Raw genomic sequence first — 26,884 nt, 5'->3', positions numbered from 1 at the left:
TAAAAATAATCGAATCAATTTATTTATTTACAAAAATACGATTTTATATTAAGTATTTCCGAAGTCTTCTCTTGGTCATAATTTTAATTACATGATTTGACATATTTTATATTAATGGCGAATAACAGCATCCAGTGCATGTTGTTTTGGTACAGTCAGCATCAAATACAAGTGGTGGCCAAACGGAGTGGCCAAATATATTGCACACACCTGTTTCATTTATGGCCACTTTAGATGTCACCAAATGTTGGGACCGTGCGCGTTGGAGGGTCTACCATCTTGTGGCCTGAATCTGTATACATTGACACTTCACCGTGAAGTCTTCACGCCAAGGTAAGTGGTGCCCTCTACAGTTCACATGCCAATAAACTGGGGGCTCCTGTGCTGCCCCCTACAGTACATCATACACGCGCCCTATCTGTTTGATGATATGATAGTGATTGTAATATGTAAGTACAAAGTATAAGTACAAAAATACAAAATATATATTTTTAGGGTGGCAGGTATACATATATATTAACGATCATACCTATGTATATACCTACATTTTCTTCTTATTTTAAATTACGTAACGTTAATTGAGTATACACATATTTAATTATGACCGGTTTACACAATAACTTGCAATCAGATATTTATATCACAACTTATTACATATTTACTAAGCAGGGGCCTAAATTATTACCTAATAAACATTTGGTATTTCTTTAATATATTTAAAAAGCAATAATTCTACTGTCTTAAATATACAATGATCACAGTCCCATCAAACTTAACTAACTTACGACTAACTAAGATTCACGATCACGATCAAGATTTACGATTAACTAAGATTCTCATAGTGCTATTTGTCCATATTAAATTGTCTTTCACCTGTAAGTATCTGATCCTTTCGCATTTTCTCAAAGGTTAGCTGGAAGAGATCCCTTTTAGGGATAAGTTCGCCTTTGTACATAACATTTTTATTTTTGTTTTGTTTTTGTCCATTTTATGTAAACCTGTTTATGTGCAATAAAGTGACATACATACATACATACATACATACATACTAACAATTAAATACCTTTATTTATAATTTATAAACATGCAGGTGCCTCACCACCCAAAACAACCATAAAGGATCTCACACTAAGTAGAACAGTCCGGGTCCGGACTGATGCGTCTGACCATTGACGTATATCTAAGGACTGGCCTAACGGCCAATATGAATGGGGCATGAGTGGAGCCAGTACAGCGTGTGACACCGCTACACCGTGATTGGTCGCAACTAGTTGCGTTAGACGCACGATTGGCTCGAATTCGTGAGTGACACCGCTAAACTAGTAGGTAGTTAGGTACCTCCCAGTTTTAGTGCCCGTAAGCACAGAATAAATAATAGTACTAGGTACAGAAGACTCACTCTCTAACAAAACGCGTCTGTCACAGTAGATGGCGACAGCGCCACGTGCGGCTTATGGCAAACCCCAAAATTGGGGTCGAACGGATGTACTTCTAGCTACCTGTAGCAAAGCGACGAAATCACGGAGTGAGCCACGCCTGCCGTCCATTAGATATATACAAAAAAGCAACACAACACGTGAGCACAGATCAAGATCACCCGTCGTAGAAAGCGAGATGTCAAACGCTTTTCGAACCGGACCCGGACCGTTCTAGCTTGAGTCATCCTTAAAGGTTGGTGTGAGATGGCAAAGAACTAGTGTCTGGTGAACCAATTATGACAAAAAACAGAAATATATATAGATTTCTGTTTTTTGTCATAATTGGTTTTAAACGAACAATTTTATGATTTTGAAAACATATTTAAAAGTCACAGTATGAGCCTAACAATCGTATCAAAATCGACACATACCTAATGAACCAGTAACTGGCCACCTGCTAGTAACTGGCCACCCTAAACTAAAAATGAATTGTATTCACCTATAATTTCATTTTTAGTTATAGGGTGGCTAGATACTTGCGAATTACCCTACTCTATAATGAGATGCATTTCAATTTTATATGGAGAAATCATCATAAAATAAATAATATAATGTTTGTTTAAGTTACCTACTTACCCATACTATACAATTGTGTTAAATGCCTGCACCAATTCATGTTTATGTTTAATCCAATTGTTGACTAACAGAAAACCTTTACATATGGGCAGAGTCGCAAATTCCATTTTAAAATTATAAGTGGAAATATTTACCGTCTTGGGTGAGACTTCAACTCACGACCACTGGATCTAGTTCAATTTTTGCACTTTTAATTTATTCCTAAGCTTAATAGCATCGTTCGCAGACGTTTCTGGTTCAGTACAAAATTAAATTAAATTCCATTATATTTAAGTACTTATTAATGTCTTCAAAACTTAGTATCATTTTGAAAACTGAATTATCTATCGACTTAATTAGGATCAATGTTATTAGCATTTTGTACAGTACCGTAAAACCTAAATTTATTTTGCTTTATAGTTTTTAGTCATATTCGTAGAAATTTTAGCCATGGTAGAAGGGCAAATAGGAACGAATTGATTCGCATTTCCATGTCTCTATTTAGTATGATGGTGGTACTAGTGCTCGACATGCCCAATAGATGACACCCTGCTGTCACCTCTATTGACAACGACTTAAGTTTCAAGATGACATTGCTTGGGACTGCGTCGAGCACCAGTACCACCCCCTTATTATAAGTCGATTCAAGAAATCCGGCGCCAATTTTCTACGAAAAATGTAGTCAGTTCAGTACAGCTCTTAAGTATTGCTATAACTAGTATTAACCAGATCGTTTGATACTCCGACGTAGAGTGAGATAAGCCACCACTCTAAAGAACACGATAGTCAGGAACAGCAGGACGATGTCCACCCAGAAGTTGTCCGGCTTGTAGCTGAACAACTTGATGACTTCCTTTGGGTGCCTGCGGATGGCAAGGGGCTAGTGTAAGGCGCTGATATAATGCAAAACAAGGATTCCTCAAGTGGGATTACTTCCGAAAAAAAGTCAGGGTACTTATGGACAATGCTTTTAAGCCGATCTGCTAATAGCTTAAATTCTGTGTAAGCATGTATGTATATGGCTAAGAATGAAAATCATAAACTTTAGTTTACGATGCTGTATTATCTGACAAAATTCGGAAGTTCAGTTCTTAATAAATCTATTAATTCTATTTGACAAATTTCGGTGACCAATACATTCAGACTACGATTCTGATTATATAAACCACCTCAAAACAGCGATTGAAGATATATTTATAATATGGGAGGAATATTTAAGTAGGTACAGTAGGTACCTACTAAAAGGAAGTTCTATAAGTTTAATTGACTGAAGCTATGGCCAACATCACTACTCACACAAAACCTTCCAAATTTAAGAAAACCGAGGTACTTAGGTTAAATTAAACTTACTTCATATGGCAGTAATCTTGATATTCAGGGCAGGGTAGCGCCTGGCGGTTGAACGAGTAGATGCACAAGATGATGGCCTCGAAGGCGTAGCGGATGAAGGAGGCGTTGGAGAGCAGCCGCATGAACCAGGACATGTGCGACAGCAGCACCAGGTACCCCGCCAGCACCAGCATGCAGCACGAGTAGATGGCGCCGCAGAATGTGCCGTTCTGAAAATAGTAAAATAGGTACAGGTTTTTTTTTTCAACTATGCAACCGTGGTCCCTATATCTATGACAGTTTATTTTTATATGGAGTAACTGTAACACAAAATTTACGTGTAACATTAATTAATAAAACCGGGCAAGTGCGAGTCGGACTCGCCCACCGAGGGTTCCGTACTTTTTAGTATTTGTTGTTATAGCGGCAACAGAAATACATCAATTGTGAAAATTTCAACTGTCTAGCTATCACGGTTCGTCAGATACAGCCTAGTGCCTGACGGACGGACGGACGGACGGACGGACAGCGGAGTCTTAGTAATAGGGTCCCGTTTTACCTTTTGGGTACGGAACCCTAAAAATGCGGTGAAACATACTTATTCAATTATTTTTTACTATTAAAGCCTAACCAAAAAAAGCTCCCAAGTGGTACTTGGGGAGGAATGGACTCTAGACTAGACTAGCAAGGGCTCTATCAAGAACAGAAGAGACAGTACTGAATATTAGTTAATATGTTTTTGGTAAATTGCCAACTTTAAGTACGGTATCACTCACCCTGCTTGCAACCCCCCGTATGCGAGGCAACTGGTAGTGTACTTATGGCCATACCCCGGGTATTTTAATGCGAGAATATCTTATGCATAAACAATAGGTACTCACGATGGGATTGAGAAAGGTCCCAATCAGATTGCCAAGCGCATCAGCGAGTAGCGTGGTGTGCGAAAGCACCAACACGAACATCGCGAACCGCGATAGATCCTGAGGTTGCTCCGTTAAGAAGTATGAGGGCGCTGAGTACACGAACGAGTACCAGATCTGAAACAAGTATTAACCTTTCATATGTATGTGGTAGTCAAATATCGTGGGGTTGTACTGTAAAGAGCATAAATATCGTTCTGTCTGTGTGACTGACTGTCTGTCTGTCGATCAGAAATGAGATCGAGATGAAATCGATCCAACAGTTTGAAGAGTAAATTCTAGCAGTTTATACATGCACGATGCAAGTAACTTGCAGAAGTTTCTCAACCTACGCAAGTTACTTGCATACTCCATGCAATTTCCATACTTTATTTATAACTAGCTATTGCCTGCGACACGCTGCGTGAAATTAGTGACAGCAGCTAAAGTAGGTATAGCGCCTGGATAATGCTAACGCCTATAACTAACGGACAGACAGACACACTTTCACCTTTATAATATTAGTATGGACTTAATTACCTGAATTGGAACGCCAGTGAACAGCAGCGCTATGTAATACGTCTTCAGCTGGTACCAATTATTGAACGTTTCTTTCTTTATGATCGACAGCTCGGCGGGAACTGAAAAAAAAACATTTTAAATACAAGAAATATCTTAATGCTGCATGTCTATTAGTACCTACACTTTTCTATGGAAAGCCACAATTGTTAAATTAGCACCGATCTAAGTAATCTCTTAACACTTAAATACCTATATATAAATTAACAAAGATAGTCCTTTGTCACACATCAGCAGCAGCAGTCTGCACCCCTAACACAAATGTGCCACGATACTATCTCGCGCGTGAAAAACACTACGCGTTTTATTCTATTTCATACAATTATACATAGCAAAACAGAATTCGTACAAGATGTGCACTGTCCCAATAATTGCCATCTTCATACTTAATTTCAAGCAATAGAGGTGACAAATAGGTTGTCTCAAACATAAGTGCCGTTCCGTGGGAATCTGCCAAATCCTACACCGGAACATGCGACACAACCGAAAACCGCTGTGTCGCCGAAATAATTTTTTATCTTGTAAGATTTTACTATTGTATGTAGGTATGTTAGTTTGTAAGGGCCTTAATTGCCTGATAATAAATGATATTTGATTTGATTTGATAAGTATTGGATGAAGCTGTCAAACACTAGTCAGTAATTACATGCAAGAGAAAAAACTTACACTTCAATATCCCGGGCATAAGCGACGTGTACATCAGGTAGACGATGGATATCATCAGGTAGCCAAGGTTCGAGAATGTCTTGGCGCCGTCGTTCCCTGATCCGTCGAAGAGAAATCCCAGCAACACGCCCACCATGATGTGTAACAAAACTTTTAGGTGGGTCACCGTCTGTAAGAACAAATTTTCAGTCATAACATAAGCAATATTGATTAAAGTCCCTAAACAGGCGCAGTGTGGGTATTCTAAGGAGGTCCGGTTAATATTTTGCACTTTAAGGATGACACACGCTACTAAACTAACGGCCTGGGTCCGGGCCGAAGCTTCCGACTCTTCGTTTTCTATGACGTGATCGATATTTTCGATAGAAAAATTAAATGTCAAAGGGCTCGGTCAAGACCTGACCCGTTCTAGCGTAAAACATCCATACACAGTCCTGAAATTATATCCTACACAATAAAGGGTGCAAAAATACCTGTCACAATCTTAATTTGAGGGAAGAGTGTGTCAGATATTTTGCGCGTTTCATTGTGTAAGACATCAAATGCAGATAACTGTAAGGTGGAAGTTCGAGTGATTACAAAGTCGCACTAGTAAGTTTACCAGTATATGTCAAATTTAAATATGTCAGAGATGATAGCAAGCTGTAATCTTTTGGGCATTAGCACGTCGCGCAATGGGGCATTCGATCGGCGTCGTCATCGGTGCATAAAACTCACCCAGTCTCTATATTGTTGTATAAAACACCGCCGAAACAGTACGCCCAATCTGTACCACTCGGACGGGGGTCTGACCGCAGCAGAGATGGTGGTCTTGCATAGCTGATCGGCTTTGCTGGGCATCAGCGTCGGTGCGCGTGTCCAGTCCATCTTGTTGCATTCCACTGCTAATAGCTCGTTGAAGCTGCCGTATTCGCCGTTCGCTATTTCTAGCACTGGAATTGAACAGTTTAGTATAAGTGTGTATAATCCTTTTTGACTAAGCGTAGCGAAAGTCTAAGCCATTATGACGAAGCAAATAGTTAGTGAGTACCGTTTCTTTACTACAAAGACTATGATTGTAGGATAACAAAACATGTGACGGTAACGAAACGGCCAAGCCACATATTATTTTGACTAAGGCACTGGTCCCACCGCGAGCTAGTAAGCTATGAGCTATCGGCTATAAACACGAACAAAAGATAAGCACTCCCGTGTAAATAAAAGAGACACGGCGATATTTATAGCTCACCGCTGGGCGAGTAACTATAAATATCGCCGTGTCTCTTTTATTTACACGGGAGTGCTTATCTTTTGTTCGTGTTTATAGCCGATAACTCATAGCTTACTAGCTCGCGGTGGGACCATAGTGCCTAAGATGGGTGTAATTTGTGAAGTTAGGCCTTGTAGAGTTAGGGCATGTAGAGTTAGAAGCTTGGCTCTACATGAGATCTGATAACTTTTAGACAGTGCTAGCCATTGAGTATTGGCAACATTTTACATGAAAAGGTTTTTAATGGGATTTGAGCGGCCAAAGGTCACGGTCTGGTACGCCCGTCTATTACAGCTTTAAGATGTTGGTGTTTGTTGTACTCACTGTAGTCGGCGGGATTGTGGTATTTCGGGCACTGGAGACCAACACTGGCGAGGTACGGCACTGTGTTCTCGCTCGCGCCGTGGTATACGCACATACCGTCTGCCAAGATGTATACCTGCAAATGCATAATTTGCCAACATATACATGGCATGATAAAGTGTCATTCTTTGGAACTTGCTAACTACGTAAACAAACCGCCATATTGAAATCATCATTTCAATATGGTGGTTTGTTTACGTAGTTAAACTAGCATTGTTAGCAAGTTCCAAAGAATGACATTTTATAAGGTAAGGTAGACATGAGGTGGATGGTTCTTTGACATGGCTATATTACAAAAAAAAAACAACGGGTTGCACTCCGGGAGTGCCGAGGTGAAAACCAATGACTAGTCCAAAATGTCTGCAGCACTATGTAAAGTTTAATTGTCCTATCCTCCTTTCTGAAAAACTTTAGTTCCAAAGTTGCTGGTCAGTGAGCTTGTTTAAAATTAGAAATTCAAATTTGTAGCGGTAATTGTCTAAAATTCGAATAGAAATTGTAAAGTTACCTTGCATACCTCGCGTCTAAATATACTTGGTCATGATATTTTGAGTTTCATTCACCAATACTATTCACTTTTATTAGCGATTACATCAAGATGTACTCGTAGCTTTATTGAATTATATTTGAGTGATATACAGTTAGAATGTAACTGTGAGATCCTCGTATTTCAACCCGTACAAGACTAGAACCTTTTTCATGTAATGTCATTGAGTTTTTCTTTATTGATTTAAATGAGTGGCCATCTAAACGTTACGGTCACGTGATCGCGTTACGCTGTCTCGAGTTTATAATTTTTTTCCCACCTCAAAAAGTGCCCAGCGCCGCTAAAGAACTTTTCACTTCAAAAATAAAATATATTATATAATTATTTATAGCTAATTACCTGATCAAAGAGCGAGTATATAGAGGCAGTAGGCTGATGGATGGTGCATACGACGGTTCGGCCTGAACGCGCCAAATTTTTTAGCATTTCTATACACTGTGCTGACGTCACGCTGTCCAGTCCGCTGGAAAAAAAACATAACATTAATAATTGAAATGCGATTAGAGACGCGAGAAAACCAAGGTCAACTTAAGGAGGGCACGTTTCAAGTCATAGAATAGACCAGTAGGTAGGTGGGCATTTTCAGAGAATCAGGTTTTCAATATTTAATTGAAAACCTGATTCTTTCACATCTTCATTCTTGGGCTCATTCTACTCAGAATCGACAGCATTCTCTATCCCACCCTTAAAAAAAAGATGTCCCAAAATGTCCATTTCATTACGTCACGTTTTAGTATGAAAAAAATTTCACTTATGTGCGTGACTAGAGCATGCAATGTCAGTCTCGGGAAAGGTTTCAAATTTCCCGGGATTGGGTCAGGACCAGTTCCGAGAATTCCCGGGAATTCGGGAAATTTCGGGAAAATTAATAAAGTTAACATTTTGATTGAAATTAGTATAACCAAATGATTAGTTAATATTTCTATTAGTTTTTAAACTAAATCATACTTAACGGTTGATATTTCGACTAAAATATACCTATCTATAATGTCAATATTCAAATTCAGACGTTTTCTAAGAATCAACTAACTAAGTAACTAATACGGCTCAGCAACCCAAAGAGGGTCTTAGCCTCCGAAACGAAAGCACGCCACTTTTCCCGATCCTGCGCCGTTTCCTGCCAATTATCGGCTTAAAGCTGACGCAGATCTCCTTCCACACTGTCTCCCCAGTGGTACTTGGGTCGACCTACCGGGCGGCCACCAGTCGGTCTTCCCAGGTATGCCCTCTTGGTAGCCCGATCCTCTCCTATTCTTAATAGGTGACCGAACCAGCGAAGTCTGTGGGATTTCGTTTCGCCGATGATATTGGGTCCAGCCACCAAACTCCTCGATTTCGGGGTTCTCCCGTATCCTCCACGTGCCGTTGTCTCTTTTGATAGGTCCCAGGATCTTGCGAAAGATCTTTCTTACCGCTACCAGGAGCTGACTTTCCTCTTTTTGTGTTAGTGTTCAGGCCTCGCACCCATACATAAGGATTGGTCGGATAACGGTCTTATATATCCTTAACTTAGTATTTCTACTGAGAAGCCTGGACATCAACACTTTATGGAGGGCTGCGCTGTTTTGACTGGTTAATCCTGTGACCTATCCTAGGGGCCTCTCGCTCCAAGACACTGGCTGCCTGTACTACTTCATCGCGGCTTTCCCCTAATAAAGCCAGGTCGTCCGCGTGATAGGGTACGCGGACGACCTGGCTTTATTAGGGGAAAGCCGCGACTTTGTGCTTGCTGCTCAATTCCAGCCTTATGTCCAACGTTAACACTTTTCGGACAACATGTTCAAGGGCTAAGTTGAAGAGCATGGGTGATAAGGCATCTCCCTGCTTTAGACCGGTCATCACCTTGAATTCCTCGGACAGCTCACCGCCTACCCTGACACGCATCCTACACTCTTTTGTTGCTGTACTACTAGTTTTCTAGGGATATTAAAATTTACAAGAATGGCATACGGAGCGTCCCTATCTATGATGTCATAGGCCTTAGTGAAGTCCAAAAACAAAGAGTGAACGCTTTGGGCGTACTCCCACTTCTTCTTCATAATTTCTTTGAGCAAGAAAATCTGGTCCGTCGTGCTGCGGTTTCTGCGGAAACCACATTGGTAATCCCCAAGGATTCTTTCAGAATATGGTTCCAGCCTCTTGAGCAGTACGTTGGACAAAACTTTGTACGCTGTAATGAGTAAAGCAACTCCTCGATAGTTTGACCATCTCTTTTTCGAGCCTTTTTTGTGGACTGGACAGATGACACTGACGGTACATAACTGATCGCATCTAAACTCTGTCACTTAAACTGGATCTTAATCTGTTACAAATGTAACCAGTCGAAGAAAACGTACTCATATACCATTGGTCTGTTGAACAAAGTATTGTATTAGGAAAAATATATATATATATATATATGTATAACATAATTTTGGCTTGTAGCCAATTCGCAATTAGACATAAATCGATATAACATAACATTTATAAATTTCCCGAAATTTCGATATTTTCCCGGGAATTTTGTCTCCAGTTCCGATACTGGCTGAAAGTGCCCGTTCCCGGGAATTCTCGAGAAAAATCAGTCTCGGGAATTCCCGGGAGCATGCCCTATGCGTGACGTAGTGAAATGAATTTTCATACAAATTTTTGGGACATTTTATTTTATCATCAGAATTGAATATGCTAGTGATTCTGAGTTGAAAGAACCCAAAAACACCGGGATCTGTGACAATCGGGTTTTCGATATTTATTTCTGAAAACGCCCTGTAAGGTTTGCAACCTTTACAGCCTTTTTGATCAGTAACTAACTGGCGACAGTTACGTATTTTTTACGTAATTTAGAATCTGATCTCGCTGTTAGATGGAACTCATGGGATGGGTGTGCGGATCGGCATTCCAGATAGGGTTGCCAGATCGAAAGGCGCTATTATCGGGAAAAAATATAATTTTTTCGGGATTATGGGACTTAACTCAGGAAAAAGTAATTGTATTAAAACAACGATATTTTACATTATTGGCCCTACGTCAGCTGCTCTGCTCATAGACGTTTCTATATAAAAATAGTATAATTTTTTTGAGATCTTGAACAGTCTCGGTCATCTCGACGCGGGTCGCTCGCTCGCTTGACGATAGTTCGGAAGTTGAAATTATTGTTTTATAACGTGAAGCTATTTTTCGGGACAGTTTTCACCTTGTCGGGAATCTGGAACTCATGCTAAAAATTGGGAGAATCCCGCCAAATCCCGACCATCTGGCAACCCTAATTCCAGAAGAGGCAGCCATTAAGGCTAATAGCCGATTATTGTAACGTCGCCGTCGCTAATACAAATAAAGAAAATCAACGACGTGTTTTTTAATTATCTTCCACATTCTCCCTGCTTATCCCTTCCCTTTACATTAATGTATAGTTTGTAGGTAAGCGCACATGTTGTTGTTTAAAAAAAGGTTTTTTTGTTTTTACTTAAAGCGTAAAATGTTAATTGATGTCAAATCATAAAGATTTTCCTACATAAATAAACAACTTAATCATTCCTGTCAAAATTATGACAACAGAATGATGATGAAAACTAACAATAAATAAATAAAATACATGAACAAATCATTTATGTAAATTTTCTTTATGTTTGTGCAACCATTCAAACGAAAAAAATAATTATATTAGCAGATGAAGATGACAATGGCTCATACTTTAATACCTACTTCATTAACCACAATACCTATTATTTTCGTTCAGGTATTGGACATTTTTCTCCTTCGCCTCTGATGAGATTTAGAGCGTTTTCACATTGTCCGATCCGATATCAGAATTGGGATGGAAGTAAAATGTAAGACAAATGTATTTTTCTAAAGCTTTTTATTTATTCCTTCAATAAATCATTATTACAAAAAAAATAATATAATGCAAAAAAAGGTTTGTGTGCGTATGTGTAGGCATAGTGTTTGTTCTAGAGTGCGTGATCGCAAAAGACGGCGCCCCCGCGGCCTGACTACGCAGAAGCTACTACCGGCTCGATTCGGGAAATGAATTAGACACTTACTAGATATGAAATAGTAAATATATGTGTCGTTCCACTGCAAAAGGTACCTTATAGCGGCTGGCGCCGCGATTCGGGAAATGAATTAGAGAGTCACAAGATATGAAATAGTGAAGATATGTGACGTTCCACGGAAAAAGGTAGGTACCTTATGGTGACCGGCGCATACGTCGCATAGCGCCGCAATCATATTGGAGCGGCGTTAATAATAGCGTAAGTGCCAAACGCCATAAGGTACCTTTACCCGTGGGACCACACATATCTTTACTATATCGTACCTAGTTAATCTCTAATTCATTTCCAGAATATGTTTCATGTTATTTCAGCAAGTTGTTATAAAATGAGAAAGTAACCTCGATTGTATGGCGGCGTCTATTTACGTTCTTGCGACATTAGATTGACTAGTAGAGGTGTAGTAATCAACCTAAAACGCTAGTGTGCGTGAGAATGAGAATTTTAATTAATGCATTTTGTAAGTTGTCTCAATGGTCATTGTCGAAGAGCTATGAAATTGAATACTATGAATAGTATAGGTAGGTACTACAAACAATTACTTTTTTCTAATTGTATTGATTGGCATCATACGTCATGTGGCCATTGTTATAAAGCTGGACTGTAAGGGCGCATCCATTAATTACGTCAGATGTTCGAGGGCGAGGGGGGTAGTAATATGGGTCACGCCGAATATCACCAAATATCACGTATTTTATACGAGACAATTAAATTTAAAAATGGTTCAAGACTAAATATGGCAAAATCAGACACAACCCTCCAAATACTACTCTAAAAAATGACAAAGCAAATTGTTTTTTTTTTATAAATTCAACGCATTTATACTCAAATTTGTAATTTGTATTTGTGTTGTTTTGAAACATATCGCGTGAGGTTAGGGGGAGGTGTGTCTAGGAAAACCACATGACATCTCACCAGAAGCAAAAGGGGAGAGGGGGCAAAAGTCCTCAACACCTCACGCAATACATGGACGCCCCCTAAGGTGTATTTAGCATCAAGGCACCTCTAGGTGTTGGAATGATTTAATTATACCTATTAGAGATAATTATACCGGTAATAGCTTAATTTAGCTCATCTATCTTATGCATTTCATGTCTTGGCGCATGCGATTTCATCATCTTCATCTTCCTCACGTTATCCCGACATTAGCCACGGCTCATGGAAGCCTGGTATCCGCTTGGCAACTAATCCCGAGAATTGACGTAGGCACTAGTTTTTACGAAAGCGACCGCTATCTGACCTTCCAACCCAAAGGGTAAACTAGGCCTTATTGGAATTAGCCCGATTTCCTCACGATGCTTTCCTTCATTGAAAAGCGGCTGTCGTTAACATTATAGTGTGTTTGTGACCCGCTCCAAGTGCAAAAGTAACGTCCAGCAGTTCCAGAAGTTCCAGGTCTTCTAGAACTTGATCAAGGACTATGTCAAACATGGTTATTATATACTCACGTGGTGGGTTCATCCAGAAACAGTACTGGAGGGTTATCCAGCAGTTCCAGCGCTATGGACAGCCGCTTCCGCTGCCCGCCTGACAGGTTACCGCACCGCGTCTTCTCTGTGCCAGACAATCCCAGGTCTTCCAGCACTTCGCTTATCTGTTCGAAAGAAGATTTTAGTTAAAGATAAACTATAAGTATGTACAGTTCAATATGCACGTAATAAGATAAGGATGATATTCTTATTGACCAGGTATTCATTCTATGTATTTATTTATCTTAATTCGATCATTTTTACGAGATTATTATTTAATGGCACTCGAGCAAACACCACAGTTAGGGCTGATTTAGACGGTGCGCGAACTCGCATGCGATTTTAGTTACATTGCGGACTGTTGGTGACATCCAATTCAGCCGACCAATCAAAAACCGTAATGTAATGAAACTCCCATGCGAGTTCGCGCGCCGTCTAAATGAGCCTTTATCGACAATTTGGTACAACCGGTCCCGAGGTCGATTCTATTTTTTTGTATTTTTTTATTTATTTAGGGACCTTTAATCTTAAGATTACGCCAGTGCCATTGTACATTCAACAAATTAAACAATTCAAATTGGTTCGATTCTAATTCAACAAATTGTAATGGTTATAAAATGGTTTTGATACGTCAATTACGATCGTCTCGGTGATTAGCACGCATCTCACGCACGACATTCACTTCATTACAATGACGGGAGATCAAGGACGTAAGATAAAATAAAAAACATAATAAGCTGAATCGGACTCTTAAGTCTGAGGCCCTACTGTGAATCACATTCGACGTGTTGCCTCACTGTCACACTTACGTACGAATTCACAAATGCGACAGAGAGGCAACTGTTGTGACACTCGTGACTGAAGGCGACTTTTTTACTCGGATAATAAGTACTAATTCACGGACGTGGCGTAGTTAAATGACAATTTGTAATCCCTATTACCTATTATATTAGATACAAAGAAACAATGAACCAATTTTTTACCAAGCAGATACATCTGCGAGCGAAACAATGTCATTATGCTTGATGTAATCAATGGGTACATTTGCGTGTCCTCATTAATGGAGGTCGAAAATTACCACAATAGTCGGAAAAAAGTAGATTGTTTCTTTGTCAAGTTTCTTTAAAGCCTAAGCTGTAATTTAGACCTGGGGGATCGCAGAATCCGGGCTCCGCATCAGGCATATGCAGTCAAACAATGACGGTCAGAAACTTACCACGATCTGCTTTAGTTTGTCGGTCACGTTGCCCAGATCCCGACGGCTCCTAAGACCAGCTGTTGTGGTCAAACAGGGGAAATAGTCGAATATTTACCACGGTCAATTACGGTTTTTCGCTCATATTGCTGCCCAGTTCCATGTCAACAGCAAACTAGATCAGCTCCTTGGCCGTGAATACAGAGTATCTAATGCGATCAAGTAAGGAAAAGGGTCAGAAACTTACCATAGTAAGCTTCAGTTTATCGGTCATGTTGCCTAGTTTCATGTCGGCAGCAAATTTCATCAGCTCCTCGACTGTGAACAGCGGGCTGATGCGGTCATCCTGTAAAATTATACATTCAAGGCTTTAGTTAATTTTATTTCTATTATATATATAGCATTCCATTACAATCATCGATACGAAGCCACATTTTTACAACTTTTGATTATTGATATCGAATTTGCATGAAATACTTCCAATCGTTCACAAAAATGACCGCATTTAGTATGTAAATTATAGGTATAGGAGCCTAGTGTCAAAATGTTGGGGAGAGAGCTCTCCCCACTTTTTCCAACCCAAATCAACCCATTCATTACTGTTGGCTACCGTCCACACGTATCCGTACCGTGCTCGTACATGTAGAATAGGTATATGCTGAATAGTTCTCGAGTACCCGTAGTTACTGCTGATGTGTTCCCAGCTGGCAGACACTGTTGCCTGTCCGTGTCGTATCCGATACCTATCCGTGCCGTGTCCGTACCTGAAGGATGTATGCTGATTTGCTGCGGTAGTGTTTTAGTGCGCGCATTGACCGCTGATGTGTTTCCAACTGGCAGACACTGTTGCCCGCCCTGATCATGCCCGTCACGCCCTTCGTGCTGAAACGTTTAAGGATGCGTTTAAAGTTTTAGTTTTTTATTCTACATTATTATTTGACGCAATAGAAGATAGCTGCATATCATGCAGCTATCTTAGCTAGAATATTATTCTACACAATCCGGCACACCGGCACATAGGTAATTGTCCGAAAAATAAAGGCTTTTTGTTCAATTTGATATTATTAAAAATAATTGTTTAGGATAAGTATTAGTACGATTTAACCGCAAGAAGGGAAACTTTAAGTCGTTTGCTACAAAAAAAGTTAGGTATGTTGAGTTTATTCTAAGTAACTTACGAGAAGCCAGTGAGTGCGTTCATGAGAGACGACTTGCCGGCGCCGGAGGGCCCCATGATGGCCGTCAGCTGCCCGGAGCGGAACAGGCCGGAGATGTTCTTCAGGATAGTCTTCGTTCCTGGAATTAAACAAACGGTTTTTAATGCAAGTAATCGGCTTAATATTCGCGGGGGCAGAGCCGTTCTAAAGCATAGCATATGGTAACATTCCATTTCTGACTGCAGCTGCACTACTAGTACTGAACGCGTCGCTGTTATTGTCAAATTCCATAGTAAAATGAACAGTAATGCAGCTGTCGTTGGAAATGGACATGTCAAAATTTCTGTTTTAACGATATTATTTACTTTTTTTGAATAACTTAATAAATACCTATATATTATAATATGGTTTTCGTTTTCGCACTTTAAGTAGGTACCTACCTATCTTACGCATTAAATGATAAGAAAATGGTATCATTGAAACATCATCTTAACATCAAAATGTCAGTAAGTTCGAAGTCCCTTCGAAGTTTTCCTAAAATTACATTTAGTTTCATTAAACACACTCAACTTTGTTGCAGTTGGCCAACGATGGCCTTAAGATGGTCGCGCTGCTATCGTTTCATAATGCCCGTCACTTTCTAACATATCTAACCAACTAGAATAACTATAAAAGTCTGACTAGAACTCCAATCCAATTCAATCCAATTTAATTTCATTTTATTTATTGCATCATTCGTTTTTCCAATTATTCCAATTATTTTTTTGAAGTGGAAACTTCTTTAGCGGCGCTGTGCACTTTTTGTGATGGGTAAAAATGCAACGCAACAGCGTAAGACGTAAGACGCTTCGTAAGACGGACACATGACCTGATCGAAAAACTGTTACAGTGTCATTGAGTTTTCACTTCTGCCGGCACGCCCGTTGTAGCACTTGTAGCGCAACCCGTTGTTTTTTTTTTTGATTAAAAGTGATTAATGCACATGCATTGTTACTTGGGTAGTGATATGTGTCAGATACGTGCCAGTCATATCGACCGTTTTTCAAAGCATGCTTTCTTTTTTTTTCTACTAACAATAGAATAGTAAAAAGGCAGGATCACAGCGCGCCAACAAACTGGTTACTCCAGTTTGGCGTATTAATTGTATCTACAATATACATATGTATCTTTGTAATTATTTCACATAAATTACATAAATAAATGAATTAATAATTATTAATAAATCGCTATATATTACGTCACTGCTTAAAGTGCAAGAGTGACTCATGACATGACACCATAGACGATAAAAGTGTAGCCATCATACCCGTACAGGTTCCCTTTGCAATCCGGTTAACATTTATGTAAGGACGAGTTGGCAAACGCGGGGTTTGCGAAACGTAGGTACCGGTTCTAGCCCTTTCCGCTAGGCTGAACTTACTACGACTGGTTTTTTTACCCGACGACTGCAGATAGATTCTTGAATATCCATGCCAAGTTTCATATAATTTAATTACCTACCTAATGTACTTGATTTTAAGGTGCAAAGTCTTTTATTATGCATCTACTACTCATAATTTATAATTAAGTGAACATTTAATTTTTTAAAATCTTGGTCATTCTGCCTGAAACACAAATCCTAGTTCAGGCACTTGACGGCTACTTTTCTCTAGTTAATAACATTTCAGTCTTTAAGAGCAAGTAAAATACTTACTGACTTCAATAATTTAAATTGTTCGTACAATTTTTCAAAAAAAATTCAGCACATCGTTTTAAAATGAAAGGCGACTTCGATTGTAGAGTCTGTTCGGAATGTATTGGGGCCCCATACATTCCACGACACTTCTCTTTCCGCACAGACTTTGTAATAATACTCGTAATGTACGTAAGTAAATATACTTAATACTATCGTAAATTATAGTTTTCCCATGAATTATATATGAAAAACAAAGCTCTTAATGGCTTACATTACAACCTCATTGGAATGAGTGCAAATATGTTTAACTGTATTAAAATAAACATATATAATTACCTATATTATAAATATTTAATTACTACGTTACGTCCATATTTGTAATTGTTTGTTCAGAAGTGGGAAACCCACGGCAAGCGAGCATGCGGCTATTTCAAGTTTTAACTGCGACACTTTTAGTAGTACTAGTAGTACTAGTACTAGTGGTAGTAAAACACTTTATGGCACAAAACAAGTACATAAATAACAATAGAGAATACAATAAATATGTACGAAGGAGAACTATACGTCGAGGTCTCCTCTCCTGCGCGAGAGGGCTTGGGCTATACTTCCCAATGTTCCCATGCTGGCCCAATGCGGGTTGGGGGCAACACATTCAGCGTTGAATTTCTTCGCAGATGTACGCAGGTTCCTCACGATGTTTTCCTTCACCGAAAAGCTAGTGGTAAATTTAATACCTATCAAATAATATTATTTATATTTAATTCGTACAAAAGTCCTGAGAAACTACATACTCGTAATTGGTTACGAGCCAGGATTCGAACTTAGAACCCGCGACCTCCGGAATGTCGGACTTCAAATCCACTCGGCAATCCCAGCTTCCACACAACTCAGGGTTATTATTTTCTGTTGCACTTGGCGTTCTTCTCAAAGGTTTTCGACTCCTGAATTTTAAACATTAGTAAGTAATTTATAGTGTCACCTCTATCAAGTCTTAACAAGAGATTATTATTTCTCAGAAGTATTTTATACTGGTTCACTTAATTACAATAATAACAGCGTTCTTTAGTTTTCCCTGACGGTTTTTCCTTGAGGTCTTAGCGGACCACCTTGTTCTAGTCATCATCACAATATCCTCCGGAGTAAGAAATTTAATGAGCGGATTTTTTATAGTGCGACTTAAAATAGTAGAAATTAAATAACATTGAACTAGAAAAATTCCATACCAAATTGTTGCCATGCATTTTACGTCAAATATGTGAAAGTCGCGTAGGAAATGGCGCCCTCAATAATATTCTACAATTTCTAGCTGGACTATACCTAAGTTCCTTCTCATTGCAAAACAATATGCTAAAACATGCTTACATTACATGAAATATGGCATGCAATATTTCAATTGGCAGCGTTAAGAAAGCGCATAAAATACTCCGACCTTGAGGCGAATTATTATTTTGTGCCACTCGCCTTCGAGGTAACGGGGTGTTGGGGGTCTGACGCCATAGCTTTTATAAGGGAGGTGGGAGGTAGAATCAGGGAGAGGACCTCTGACGCTCGCGCGGGTTCGTACCTGGTGCAAAGGCTGGCCATCGCTATCCAACGTGGTAACGCGGCAAGTATAATGGGCACCTTTGCACCCGGTACAGCCCGCGGAGGCCTTTTAGATTAAAATATTTTAATATTTAGATATATTTAAGTTACTTTTGTATGATTATTTATGTACCATTAACCTTTTGTATAATAAATTTTAATTTTACCCTAAAAAAAAAAAAACACAAATTGGAAAAAGGAAAATACTTCGACTTGCTCTAATAACCAAAACTTATCCGCCGCTCATCATCCGCTGTTATTAATGCGGTCTGTGCCAACCTACACCTATTTCTTGTGTACATTGCGTAAAATGGCGGTTTTTTTTTTTTTTTTTAATTTAACAGAACACAAAGTACAGTGTTACCTATAATTAAAGTTTCGCCAAACTGTAAAACAGTTTGTTGGCGATGCGCTCAACAAAACTATAAACAACAATAGTACTTAGGTAGGTAATAGATATCAACAACACACAACTGCCTGCCAGCCTGTAATAAACCCTATTTCGACGCAATACGTACCTACTATCGTTCGGTAAGTACTTGCGCCTTTACCAATTCCCTTTTTCCAATTGAAATATTGCATGCCAAATTTCATTCCTAACTGTTCTTAATAGTTCATGTTCAGAGGCCCAACGATGGCACAAACTGATAAAACCGTAATGGTGGCAAAGACAAATAAATAATATAGATCGCAGGATTTACATGTAAAGTGGCATTGAGTGATTATGTACGGATATGATGGTCGATCTTGTCTACGAGACAGCGTGATAAAACGGCGTCCGCGGCGGCGTTGAATTAAATTAATATAAAAAGGCAATTTATAGACCTTTTTTGTGGTCGTATCGTATCTAATCACTAGCGACCCGCCCCGGCTTCGCACGAGTTATACAAAACCTTAATACATTATCACTCTATTGGTAGGTGAAAACGGCATGAAATCCGTCCAGTTGTTTTTGAGATTATCGCGAACAAACATACAAACAGACGCGGCGGGGGACTTTGTTTTATAAGGATGTAGTGAATAGTGAGTCTAAAGTTAAAATGCGACTCACGTTAGACCGGACCGTGGCCGGGCCGGAGATTCCAGAGCTTCGTTTTCTATGGAAAGCACCACGTGATCATAATCATCGATCAACCGTCAAAATGACATATCAGACGTCTCGTCTCGGGCACGGCCCGGTCTAGCATGAGTCAATCTTAATGGCTCCTCTACACGATGGACCAACGTCGGCCACTCCAAGGGACGCAGCCATGCGGTAGAATGAGATAGCAATATCACTTGCCTCTAATGCATAAATGCGTCCCTTGGAGTGGCCGGCGCTGGCCCATCGTGTAGAGGAGCCATAATATTAACCTGTCTCTGGTTGTGACAACAGGCAAAACATTATCACAACACAGCCATCTAACGAATTGCGCACAACGCAGAACTGTCATAGCGGCATCATTACGAGTACATTATGTGCCTGACTCATTGTGTGTTTACCTTTACAAGGACGATCATTCTGTCAATATAAATATTGGACTAATTCGTGCCTCGCTTGTGGACAGACGCGGCTTTCAAACTTTTATAAATTGATCTTGATTTGATATTATTGTTCTCTTTATAAGAACGGATCATGAAACATAAATATAAACTGAATTGAACGGCCTCCTAGCCTCGTCGTTAATGACCCTGCCTACGAAGTATCACTTGAAAATGTAATATCAGTAAACGAAATGTTGGAATAAAACTAATTTATCCCAGAACATACTTCCATATAAGATTAAAAATAATTAGTAAGTAATTCAAATTCGAATTTATTTATATCATGTGATTTACATACAGATATACAAAACGATAAGCATAGGTACAACAAATTAACACATTAAAAGTTAACAAATAGGTCAGATATAATACAGTATTAGTACCTAGCCAAACAATTCAATTTACATAATAATTGTTAATATATTTTTTAGGTAGTAGTACAATAAATTTATTCGTAATTAAATTGGTACAGAAATTTACATAATTAAATTAAATTAAGACATGCATAGGTAATTCAAAAAGATAAGATAAGATCCATTGCATTGAATATGCATATTGTGTTAACACACAGATAGTGCACCTCTGCATGAACTGACACATTGACACCTATATTGCAATTTGCATGTGAGAGACTCATAGGTATTTATTTATATATAGGTATTCATTATTTCATTTCTGTGTTATGGCTTAATGGATGTTTTCTATATGTTTAAGTATACCTATATCTAGGTATACAGTGTGTTTTCTGTGACAGGAGCAATAAATTAAACTGTAGGCTGTACTCCTCAAACTGACCAACATTTGTTCAGCAACTTTTGAAAATAACTCATGGTTTGATTTTTATTACACTTTAAAGATTATTCTAAGAGGCAATGTATTACAAATTTTGTTATGTTAAAAGCGTGACAAGTAACGTCAAACACACTGATGTCAGCGTACATTGAAGGCAATATTTATTTTGTATGAAAAAGTCTAAAGGATTCATATTTTTTAAAAGTTGCTGAGTAAATGTTGGTCAGTTTCAGGAGTACAGCCTTTAGTTTAATTTATTGGTCCTGTTACAGGAAGCACCCTGTATATTATATTATATCGTCGTCTAGTACCCACAACACAAGCCTTATTGAGCTTACTGTGGGGCTGGGTTTTATAAATGTCTAAGGACATCGCGTGAGAGCGAGCCACCGCGAAGCGAACCAGATAATTAGTTGATAATTGATATTGATTTGACTCCATCGACCTCAAGTACGATTCAATGATGCAACGATTAAAGTCGAATGATTATAGAGGTAAGAACTGGAGTCGGTAGTGACTCTGCCTACAAAGCGGGAGGATCGGTAAGAGCATTTATTTGTGTGTGAACACTGTTTGTTCCTGAGTTAAGGGGCCCACTGATTAACAGTCCGCCGGACGGTATCGGCCTGTCAGTTAGAACAAAATTTTGACAGTTCCGAACAACTGATAGGCCGATACCGTCCGGCGGATTGTTGATCAGTGGACCCTTTATTAATGTATTCTATGTATATAAGTATGTATAAATATAACTATATATTATATATATCGTCGTCTAGTACCCAAAACAAAAGCATTACTGAGCTTACTGTGGGAATAAATCTGTGTAAAATTGTCCTATATTTATTTATTATTTACTCTATTGATATTAATTAGGTTAGAAGATGACTTCTCCTCGCAACACAAAATAATAATAGTGTCTATAAGTTTTGTATAATTTTCTATTTTGTTTTTGTGTAATCCACTTTTTCTTCAGAATTTTTGGGGCGCCCCTCATATAAACAAAGGGGTTTACTATTCAATAAATAAATTACCTTTGCAAACAGTGACGATAACAATTTACATTCATCAATAAGTATGTCAAATAAATCTCTTTCCAAAGTGCCTAATAAATCTTTTTCTACACATATTATTTTTCCGTACATACACAGAACACATAAAAACCATCATGTCAAGCTACAAATTTTAACATTGTAATTACCTATATATTTTTTTACGAACGATAAACTATAAAATATATTAAAAAGACATACTTTATACCTACCTATGAGTAAATAAACTATAATTATTTAATTAATAACTAGCGACAGCGATAATGAGATCCGTTTCATAAAGGTCTTCTCTAGGCGATAATGCATTTTTATTGCAAGCATACAGGGAGTTTTTCAACTTGTACCCACTCTGTGAATAAGTAGATCGTAGGTACTGGACATGACCGGTACTGACATTTTATTTGACAATAGGTAAGACACATTATTGCCATGATTATGTAAGCTACTTGTAGCGACACTGTCTCAGGGCCAAATATAATCTTGTGTAGCTATTGCAACGGGGTAAGTGACACTTAACTGTAACTGGCCTTCACGTTAGGGCCTGTATACACATTGGTTAGTATTTATTGTGAGTGCATAGTTGCATACATTTACCAATAAACAAAATTAAGTAGCAAACAACAGGTACTTTTACTATATTCAACTCCTCCTTTAAAAACATCTGTTAATTAAGTAGGAACTTTTATGAACCATTCGGTTATAAAAAATATGTTTTTAATTAGTTAAATAATATTATTAAAAAAATGGTCCCATTCTCATTGTTGGCCCTGTATATTTGGGTTGATTCCTTTAACCTTACCCAAAGTATTATCTTTAGTAGGTGTAAGCAACAACATTTAACGTGAACTTTACTCTATAAACAGTTGACAGATAAACAGGTACAGTCAGCGTCAAAAGTTCAATAAACCATCATTCTCTAACAGCTTAAAAAATAGACAAGTTTATAGAAATTTGCAGCAATTTATTTTGTACTCGTATCAAGCAGAAACGTCTGCGAACGATGCTATTAACTAACCATAGAAATAAATTAGATGTGGAAAAATTTACTGTCTTGGGTAAGACTTGAACTCACGACAACAGGATCACTAACCGGTTATGAAAAAAAATCAGTTTAGACAGACAAATCATATCCATATCAAATTCATAACCTGTTATTACAACCAGAATACTCCTCCATATCTTTCAATAATGTGTTGTAACACGTGATTTCATAAACACGTGATATTTTCTTTGATAAAGATATCGATGTAACTACATGACATACTTCTAATGTTTACGATTATTCGTAACAAATAAAATACACAATGATATTACATATTATACGTATAACTATATAGTCGCACCAATAAAAGTGTGCAGCGGATTTGATAGCCCACACAGTGTAAGTGTTATTTATACGTCATAATTTTGTAGAAGTTTGACGTTTAAAATGACACTTGCACTGCGTGGGCTATCAAAATCGCTGCAGACTTTTTACAGTCTAACTATAGATAGATTTTACTCTTAAATACTCGTAAGGAGCATAAAAAATTCTTCCATACTTATACCTGCCAATAAATCTGTTTTTGTTGATTATTTTTGCATAAGTATACGTAGGTGTAGGTATCCAATCTTTGTATAACGTGATACGCTGTTACTAAATAACAGTACATGAGCAGTGATGCACTGTCCATTTTCTTTCGATCACTGCTCATGCACTGTTAGTGCTTGAAAATGGAGACCTAGGCTCTCCGAAACATGTCGCGCGTGTGACTAAAACATATGTGAGGTACCTAAACTGTAAAATTAGCTTAGTGTATAGCCAGTATAGCAACTGACACATTTTTAGGGTCTCCCCAGATTTATCGCCGCGCAATCGGCAAAAGCTATATGTCTGATTGTCTGCGCAATATGAGCGAAAAAGCCAACGCATCGGCAGGCGCCGGCCGATGTGAGCAGAACCGAACGACGACTTTATCGCTCTTATTGCGCAGACATAAAGCTTTTTCTATATTCCTATATGAGGAGACCAGAGGGCTTACCGCAAACCACGTTCGACGTGTTGCCTCTCTGCCGCACCTGTAAATTCGTACGTAAGTGTGACAGGGAGGCAACACGCCGAACGTGGTTCGCGGTAGGCCCTCAGATTGATAAAATGAGTGACATTCGCCACCGCATCACTTTCGCGATTAGAATCGTTCATTCAGTCTCTCATTTTATCAAGGAAATTGACACATACAGCGGTGGCAACAACAATTTATTCCCGATAGCAACGAAGGTAGGTTGCTATTTTATACATATTTGGCTACTCTGTCGTAGTGTATCGGTTGCTAGGCTGCAAAATTGTTAATAACAAGTTGAACTTGGCAATGCTATTTTAAAACAAGTTCCATTACTTCCAATTAAGGCGCGTTCCGACTTCTGCGACCTTGACCGTATATTTTGAGCCCGCCGCTTGCACACGCGAGAATACCTATTTTATAAACTTTCATCAAAACGACTTTAGATTAAGCAATTATAATATACCTACCCTAATTATGATATAGGTACATTACTTCCACTGGGTGGGCCACTGACCAACCCCTAGGCGGTGTTCTATGGGGTTGGCCAAATATATTTTGAAATTTGTTTTAAAGCGATATATTGTTGATAAACTAAACAAACATTTGCATTAGTGTATTTTGATACACTAATAGTATAAGCAAGCCAAGCCAAGAGCCAAATTAGTATAATTTTAAAGTATTCCTTTTTTTTATTCTATTTTTCGATGAGGTAAATTGCAGCTGTCACGTGGTACGGTACCACAAATTCGGTCGGACACAGGAACCTGCCAACACATCAGGATTTGGCCGATCACTTTTTTTACTGTCTTCAAAGGTATCCTACAATACAAGTTTCATTCTATTTTTCGATGAGGTTTTTTTGATGCATACATTTTTGTAACACGTACTTTTTTTAAATTTGTTAAGTTAAGCCGCGGCCGACCAAGAGTAGCTGAAGCTACGACTCCATTTACCCCTATAGTCGCCTTAAGTCGTTCGGTAATGACACACTGGCCGCGGCCGTCAGCTCACTCGCAAGTTCAAGGCGCATACGCAGCTGTCCAGAGGGCCTTCTCTTTTACTCCAATTAAAGGCGTAAGTAGAGTGACAGGGAAAGATGCCCGCAATTTGCGAACTTCGGTGTTCACGGAGCGCTGTGTGGTCAAGCGTATTAAAGTTTGAAATGGGCAGTTGAACCAAAATAACTGTGCATGACAATATTTAAAATTAGCAATGATAAAGTTTCACACGTCATCATTATTGTTAAATTTCTATAAAAATATGTTTATTTATGTGACTCCCGAAATGTATTCTGTTCAAATCGGTGCAAAGTTAGCTTAGACGGGCTATGTGAACTCACGATGGCAATAATATTATGTCGAGTAAACCGAGATGAACCTAACTCTTTTTCGGCAGTTGGATAAAAAAAACTTACTTCACAAAACAGTTTAATACAAATAAAACCTGATTTTAACCGCGCATGTTTTAACAAGTACTTTTTGCGCTTAACCGCATTCATCGCTGCTGATGCTGACTGGGCATAATAAAATAAATTTTATCAATAATCATCGCAATAAATGTCAGTTTTACATGACTAGGACTAGTAATTGTAATATGTATGTGCATACCACCGGCCACACTTTTAACTGACAGTTCGTAAACCTTATTACAAAAGGCATAAGGTCCACCGATGGACAGTAAGAGTGTTGCTGTTTGTATCAAAGAGCTGCTTAGTCATGGAAGAACGATAGCCCAGCGTTGTTTATCAGCTTAGACATCATTTAACTCAATAGCTTAATTGACTAATTATCATCATTTACACCGACGCCAATTAAAAAGTCGTCGCATATTATCTGCTACTGCGTTTCTAGGGCTTCATGCCGGGCCCGAGGCTAAACGGAACCTAAAGGGGGCCACTGATTGTCAGTTAAATGCAAAATATGACAGCTCCGAACAACTGACGGGCTGATATCGTTCGGCGAACTGGTAACCTGTGGGGCCCACTGTGGGCCTACTATCTATTCTTTTTTTATTTCGTAGGTGGGTCAAAATTCTTTTCGTTGGCTTGTTTCTGATCACTCTGTCACGCTTCCTCGCATGTCTTTCTAGCTGTATAGACATAATATATGTATCCTTTTTTGAGAAGTTTTGATTTGACGCGTTGATTTGATACGTTAGTTTTGATCCTGATTATACATCTATATATTCTACTATATAATAGAAGTTTCGTGTTTTAGCCACACCATGACATGAGGAAACTTCGATCTAAGTTTAGTCGCATCCTCATTTGAAGTGTGTGGGTTATAAAACTTATAAAAATAAACATAAGTTAAGGTATCTGATTACCGGTTTTTTAATTCCTTCTAGAACATTGAAAAATATCGTGTGATAATAAGTTGATTTTTTAATAAAAGCCTCTACCTTTTTTACCCAGCTTAGGGACGATAGGTACAACAACTTTTTTTACCCAAAAATACATTTCTTGCCAAACTACCCAACACCTTTATTTGTATTAAAGTGTACCAAGCTTTGAATTAAAAATAGCTAGTAAACTCCGAATCTGCTAAGACAAGTTAAAATAGTTTACAGTTTTTACAGATTTTACCAATATTTTTTGGCTAGTGTAAAACATTTCCGCCCCGAAAACCTCGGGTTTTAAAAATAAAATAGCCTATATACGTCCCACTGCTGTAGTTTCGGAGATAAAAGGGGGGGGGGGGGGGCG

The 26,884-nt window shown here is 38.6% G+C and overlaps 1 protein-coding gene across 1 annotated transcript in view; it reads right to left on the bottom strand.

The window, feature by feature from the left end:
* Positions 1-26,884, bottom strand: part of LOC134674442 (ATP-binding cassette sub-family G member 1) — a 74,688-nt gene continuing 47,804 nt past the window's right edge. Inside the window, exons 2-14 of the mRNA XM_063532552.1 lie at positions 15,536-15,653; positions 15,122-15,239; positions 14,605-14,703; positions 13,142-13,287; positions 8,005-8,128; positions 7,080-7,194; positions 6,224-6,438; positions 5,507-5,675; positions 4,802-4,902; positions 4,244-4,399; positions 3,384-3,592; positions 1,042-2,896; positions 1-780 (exon numbers count right to left, since the gene is read on the bottom strand). Coding sequence (XP_063388622.1) covers positions 2,755-2,896; positions 3,384-3,592; positions 4,244-4,399; positions 4,802-4,902; positions 5,507-5,675; positions 6,224-6,438; positions 7,080-7,194; positions 8,005-8,128; positions 13,142-13,287; positions 14,605-14,703; positions 15,122-15,239; positions 15,536-15,653 — 1,712 coding nt within the window. The 3' untranslated portion in view covers positions 1-780; positions 1,042-2,754. The remainder of the gene's footprint in view (positions 781-1,041; positions 2,897-3,383; positions 3,593-4,243; positions 4,400-4,801; positions 4,903-5,506; positions 5,676-6,223; positions 6,439-7,079; positions 7,195-8,004; positions 8,129-13,141; positions 13,288-14,604; positions 14,704-15,121; positions 15,240-15,535; positions 15,654-26,884) is intronic.

This window comes from Cydia fagiglandana, chromosome 1, assembly GCF_963556715.1.
Source record: "Cydia fagiglandana chromosome 1, ilCydFagi1.1, whole genome shotgun sequence".
Lineage (NCBI taxonomy): Eukaryota > Metazoa > Arthropoda > Insecta > Lepidoptera > Tortricidae > Cydia > Cydia fagiglandana.
This window is presented reverse-complemented; position numbering and strand designations above follow the sequence as displayed.